The sequence below is a fragment of the Colletes latitarsis genome, unplaced genomic scaffold, assembly GCF_051014445.1.
Source record: "Colletes latitarsis isolate SP2378_abdomen unplaced genomic scaffold, iyColLati1 scaffold0007, whole genome shotgun sequence".
NCBI classification, from domain to species: domain Eukaryota; kingdom Metazoa; phylum Arthropoda; class Insecta; order Hymenoptera; family Colletidae; genus Colletes; species Colletes latitarsis.
The window spans coordinates 32,678,057-32,684,854 of NW_027488367.1; the positions used below are offsets into that span (position 1 = coordinate 32,678,057).

General features: G+C 50.0%; 1 protein-coding gene across 1 annotated transcript; it reads right to left on the bottom strand.

Annotated features, from left to right (window-relative positions):
• Positions 1-5,540: 5,540 nt before the first annotated feature.
• Positions 5,541-6,158, bottom strand: LOC143350594 (uncharacterized). The gene has a single exon (XM_076782669.1). It carries the CDS (start codon positions 6,156-6,158, stop codon positions 5,541-5,543), a length of 618 nt encoding a protein of 205 aa, XP_076638784.1.
• Positions 6,159-6,798: the final 640 nt, after the last annotated feature.

Genomic DNA, 6,798 nt, shown 5'->3' on the forward strand with positions numbered 1-6,798 from the left:
GTGTTAGAACCTTAATAATCAGTCGCTTCTGCGCAGTTAAGGCTCTGCATCACACCGGTCCCGTACGGACCAGGGAACGGCGAGGGACCGCGGAGTTGACAACCTTTGGAGCCTTACAACCTCCACTTGTTGTCCTCTCCTGCAAAAACCAAGCCTGCAGCAGTGGGAAGATCGAGATTAGAATCTCGTCTTCCCCATCTGCAATTCAACGTTTCCAAAATCTGAAACGTTGAAATAATAATACAGTCCACTAACACAGTTGTGTATCGCTGTGTAAGAATCCCGCTCCTGTTTACCGTAAACGGAAGAAGGAGCGTGTGGATTAGAGCGAGTCAGACAACGCACCGAGCGTTGTCAGGTATTAACCGCCGGATTTCGGTATTTCTTTTGATTACAGAAGACCGAGACGAGAGCCGTAGGGGCCAACGGCGGCGCAGGTTTTTTTTCCCGAGCCATCAGCTCGGGGTTTTTTCCTGCAACTTTTTTAAATAATAAATAAATTTAATTTCAATTTTAATTTCCTTCATTTTTTGTTTATTTTCAATGTGATTTTTGTTTAAATAAACGGCCTGTGTCCGGTGGACCAGGCGAAGGAAATTTTTAAATGTACAATTCACTTTCCCACACAATTCCAATCCCTCGAAATTCGGACACCCCGTTAAAGGGTGAGAGATCGGGTCAGGGGAGAAAACCCCCCACCAGACCGACTCGCACCTATTTTAACACTACCTTTATTATCAAATCAGAGTTACCCAACTTCTTTAACCCATAATTATATAAAGCGATTATTATTAGTTAAACGTTCCCATAATAATATAACCTTACCGCTCGGGTTATATTATATTTAATAATTCATAGTTACGAGTTCAATTAACACATCCCCAAATCCAAATACAACCTCTTACAACCTAGTGGCTCCTCGATTACGCATCGAGTTCGTCCACGCAATCTATAACCATCCTAGCGGCTCCCTGATTACGCATCAGGTTCGTCCGCATCCTACAGCTCCCTGATTTCGCATCAGGTTCGTCTGTGATTTATCCAACTTCCCAGCAGCTCCTCGATTACGCATCGAGTTCGTCTGCGTGTCTTCCAACCTCCTAGCAGCTCCCCGATTTCGCATTGGGTTCGTCTGTGCCGTTATCAACAATCCTAGTGACTCCCCGATTTCGCATCGGGTTCGTTCACGACGTTTCACCCTCCTACGGCTCCCTGGTTTTGCACCAGGTTCGTCCGTACGTGACTCCATCCCAGAGGCTCCCTGATTTCGCATCAGGTTCGTCCTCGTTATCAACTATCCTAGCGGTTCCCCCATTTCGCATTGGGTTCGTCCGTGTACCTAACTAACAAATTGATACCATATTCCATACTCTCTCTCGCACTCGCAGGCCACGCGCGCTGCACGGCCCTGACTCGTAACACTTACTTGCCTGCTCCTTGCTTTCTAGCTTACTACTTTATTACCAACATGCTGCTTGCTTACTAGGTTACTGCTTGTTTACTACCTTACAGCTTGCTTACATGCTACCGTGCTGCTTGCTTACTATCCTGCTGCTTGGTTACTATCCTGCTGCTTGCTTTCTAGCTTAGTGCTCCCTTACTAGCTCCCTGCTTGCTTACTAGCTCACTGCTTGCTTACTGGCTTACGGATAGCTTACTAGGTAACTTCTTTCATGCTAGCCTGGTCCATGCTTACTAGCTAACTGCTTGCTTACTGACGTACTGCATGCCTACTAGCTACCTGCTTTCTTGCTACCCCGCTGCTTGCTTGCTAGCTTGCAGCTTGCTTTCGATCTTACTGCTGGTATACTGGCATGCAGCTTACCTACTAGCCTACTCTTTGCCTAATCGCATACTGCTTTCTTACTATCTTACTTCTTGCTTACTAGCATACTGTTTCCTTACTAGCTCTCTGCACGCTTACTGGCTTCCTCCTCGCTTACTAGCTCACTGCATGCTTACTGCCTTACTGGTTGCTTTCTATCTTACTCCTTGCTTACTAGCACGCTGCTTTCCTACTAGCTAATTGCTTTCTTACTAGCCTGTATCTTGCTTACAAGCTAACAGCTTCTTTACCAGCTTACCGCTTTCTTACTAGATTACTGGTTGCTTACTAGCTTATAGCTTGCTTACTATCAAACTACTTCCCTACTAGCTTCCTCCGCGCTTACTAGCTCACTGCACCCTTACTAGCTTAGTCCATGCTTACTAGCTTGCTGCTTGCATAATAGCCCACTGCCTTCTTACTATCTACCTGCTTTCTTAATAACCTGCTGCTTGTTTACTAGCTTACAGGTTGCTTACTAGCTTACTGCTTGCTTACTATCGTACTGCTTGCTTACTAGCTTACTGCTTGCTTCCTAACTTGCTGCATGCTTTCTAGCTTTCCGCCTGCTTACTAGCATACTGCGTTCTTACTAGCTTCCTCCTCGCTTACCAGCTTGCTGCTTCCTTACGAGCTCCCTGCTCGCTTACCAGCTCACTTCTTGCTTTCTAGCTGACTGCCTCCTAACTAGCTCCCTGCTCGCTTACTAGCTCACTGCCTGCTTAGCAGCTTACTGCTTACGTACTAGCTTACTGCATGCTTATTTGCAAACTTCTTCCTTACAAGCTTGGTGCTTGCTTCCTAGATTCCTGCTTGCTTTCTAGCTTGCCGCTTGCTTACTAGCGTACTGCTTGTTTTGCTAGCTTCATGCATGCTTACTACCAACTGCTTTCTTACTACATACATGCTTTCTTCTAAACTTACAGCTTTCTTACTAGACAGCTGCTTGCTTACTAGCTTACTGCTTGCTTACTAGCCTCCTGCTTACTTTCTAGCTAACTACATGCCTCACAGCGTGCTGCTTGCCTTCTAGCTTACTGCTTGCTTATTAGCACACAGCTTTCTTACCAGCTAACTGCTATCTGACTAGACTGCTGCTTCCTTACAAGCTTACTGCTTGCTTATTAGCGTAATGCTTCCTTAGTACCTTACTGCTTGAATACTACCTAAATGCTTTCTTACTACATTCATGCTTTCTTCCTAACTAACTGTTTTCTTACTAGCCAGCTGCTTGCATAAGAGCCTGCTGCTTGCTTACTGACTAACTGCTTTCTTATTAGCCTGCTGCTTGCTTACTGGCATACTGCTTCCTTACTAGCTTCCTGCTCGCTTACTAGGTCACTGCTCGCTTACTATATTACTACTTGCTTAGTAGCTTACTACATCCTTACTAGCCACCTGCTTTCTTACCAGCTTACTGCTTGCTTACATGCTTACTGCTTGCTTACTAGCTTGCTGCTTGCTTACAAGCTTACTGCTTGCTTACTAGACTGCTACATGCTTTCTAGCTTGCCGCTTGCTTACTAGCTGTTAAAAAGCTGATGCTTTTAACCACGAAGTCCGGATAGAGGGATCGGATCTTTGTTGTGGGAAGTGATTGAGAATGTATAAGATTTTCTTTTTCAAAAACTGTTTATTATAAAAATAAAAATAAAATAAACAATAAGAAACTAAGAGAATTCTTATTAAACTATGCAAATAATATCGTTGCCAATCCTACGTCGGAACCGAGACGTTGAGGTAGGCCATGGTTCTGTGAACAGAGAAACACGGCAATGTGTTTGACACGTAAACACGTTACACGTATATTCGCCGCGTGTGTGTCCTCACGCTTCTGGCTTCGATATTCGAATGTATAGGAGCAGAGAATTTCGCTCACTCGTAATATACGAGCTCGCAAGTGGACTGTATTTAATTTATGGCGTGAAAAGAATTAAATTTCCTTTCGACGCCGAACTGAGTCGATTGTCTAGTGGGCGGGGATGCAAGTGGAGGTTGTAAGGCTCCAAATGCACTGATCCCGTGAGTATGCCAACGGAGTCTGTGCGTCGAGTCGCACTGCAGTACAACGACACGACCGTCGATCTGCGGCTTCTGTTTAACGTTCCAACAGATGACTTGTTGGTCGAGAGTTGCACTGCGAAGCCCGACTGCACGTTGTGTAAGGAACCACTGCATGGTGTGGTAAATAGACCGGCTCCGTCGCGAACGGAGTGCTGACGGGAGCCATATGGCCAAGAGCCTCATATTCGCGCAAAAACTCGACATATTGCGCTCCTAGTGTCGTGTCGTTTTTCAATCTGCGATCGAGGGATCGCAGGAGTGCGACCGCGCGGGAACAGGCTCGCCGATGTCAACAGGCGGCTCGGTGCGAAAGGGCAGTCGTACAATGTATCGCCCGTCAGCCGCGCGACGATGCGTGCGCGCGAAGTGTTGTTCGCATCGAGCTTCTTCCGGCGATAGCGAAGAAGGAGAACCGACGCAGTAGGGAGTCGACGTCATTTCCCTTCGGCGGAGCGAGCGCGCGTGCATGATACACACCCGCCGAGGACGTCTCGCGAGCGGTGGGCCCGGAGACCACCCACCCGAACACGGTGTGCTGCGCAATGGGGTCCTGCGCTCGACCACGACGCAATCCCGGGAGCAGGATCGCACCGAAATAATCTGCGCCTAATAAGACGTCCATGCCGCGAGATTCAGACGAATTGGAATCTGCGAGGGGCAAGTCTCGGATGTGAGGCCACGCAGTCAGAGAGAAGCCGGACACTCCCGAGTAGGCGGTGAGGCGGGGTAGGACGAGAGCCGTCACTGTTGTATAAGCCAGGTCAGTACCTGCATGCCGGAGTAATATTTCGACCTTCGCGAGCGATGTTCCCACTAAGACTCCCCCCGCCCCCGTGATTTCTGTAGCGGCCTTGCGTTTTTGCAGGTGAAGTGTCTGTACCAAGGACTCGGACACAAAGGAGGCCTCCGAACCCTGGTCGAGTAATACGCGGACCGAGACGTGCCCCCCGGATGCTGACCGCGCTTGCACGACAGCTGTCGCGAGCAGTACAGGGGTACTCGCGCGCTCTGGAGGGGCCGCGGCGCACGTACAGAAGGACCGAGTGCCGTTAGATCCCGAAAGAATGCCAGTGGGTTTCGAAGATGACGCTGCACGATCGCCGCTCGTCGGCGCTTCGACACTCGTCGCGGGAACGTGTAACAAACTGTGGTGATTGCGGTTACATCGCGAGCACGTGGTGCGAACCGGACACGTCGAAACCATGTGTCCATCGCGAAGACAGTTAAAACAGGCGTTGGTCCGAGTCACTAGGTCTCGCCGCTGCGTAGGTTGTAGGCTATGGAACGCCAGATTTCGATATAACCGATGCTTCAATCCGCACATCGGGCACCGGTTCACAGCTGTATTCGCTGCGTGCTTGCGAACTCCCGTCGAGGGCGCCAATCGCGGCGCGGCGAGGCGCGCGGCCGAAATTTCGGGCTTGTCGTGAAGCGCCTCGAGAGTGCGGATCCGCGCAACGAGGAATTGGTCGAGCTCGTCGAAGGTGGGGGGCTCGGTGCTTGTTCCGCGGGATATCTCCCACTCTCGTAGCGTACGGCGGTCTAGCTTGGCGGTAAGCAGGAAGACGATGACATCATCTCATGTATCCACCGGGCGACCGATACTGCGCAACATGGCGATCGACTCCTTCGTCGTGTCGCGAAGACGAGATTATTCGTCCCCGGACTCGCTAACAATAACCGGCAGCGAGATGAAATTGCTTAATAATGTTGATACTATCACGCGCTTGTTATTGTACCGGTCTGCTAGCGTCATCCAGGCCGGTTCAAAATTGGCGTCGGTTATCGAGAAATGCGCGATCAGGTTCGCGGCATGACCTTCGGCGGACGATTTTAAATAGTGTAATCGTTTCACGTTCGTTAGGGACTTATTGTCTAACACGAGCGATTTGAACAGATCGCGGAAACTGTGCCATTCGGCGTACGACACAGCGACTTTGGGCAGCGGGATCCGCGCGAGTTTCGCGACGGAGATGGAGTCGCCTGTGGGCGCGGGAGTGGGACTCGGTTGCGCGGCGCTGGTCGCAGTGCATTTCGCTGCAACGTCGGCGAAAAAGTCGCACGATGCCCAATAGTTCTCCTGCACCTTTTCGAAGGTTTCCTCGGTAAAGTACGGCATGATAGACTTAGCGTGAGCGGGGACTAACTGCAGAAACTCCAGGTACAGCTTCTCGATGCGCATCCACTCGCCGTCCAGTCTCTTGAGCCGTCCCTCGGCGGAAGCTGCGGAGAACTTAGCCTGCCCTTCCTTCCGGTAGTTAACCTCCATCCGGATGATGGGGTGGGCGATGACCTGCAGCTGGTGTAGGTGGGCTTCCACGGTCTGATTGGTCAGCGGCGCTGATGTTGCAGCTCGTGCGGTCTCCATTTTGCGTCGTCCTCATATCCGGCTCGAAGGACCACTTTGTTAATGCCCAGACGAAAAGAGGCGCGGACGAGGAACAGGGACGCGATGAATGGCGCAGTAATTCACACAGTCGCAAATTTATTGTAAGATTGCACAACATTCACACTGCGGCAATCGTAACTGGGACGCGGTGGGCACGTGTCCGAGAACAGTTTCAAGGGCAACTCCCCAGGAGAATGCGCCAGGGCGACGAAGGTCCGCTCTCGATATCACTTACAATCGAATCGACAGCTTGGATCGTTCTGCCGTTACAGGATCGCGAACGACAAACCGTTGATCTTTCAAATCTCGTCCATAGATCGGTGACGGTCGCGCCAACTGTCGGCACACATGACACGCTCTCACAACACTCATTCCCTCTCGCTCACGCAATCCACACCGCTCGCACCTTAATCTAAACACGAAGACGATACAATAAACGTATTTCTACATCTTATCCTAATTCTTATACCTTATTCTAAACAGCTAGTAAGCAAGCTGTTAGCTAGTAAGCAAGCAGTAA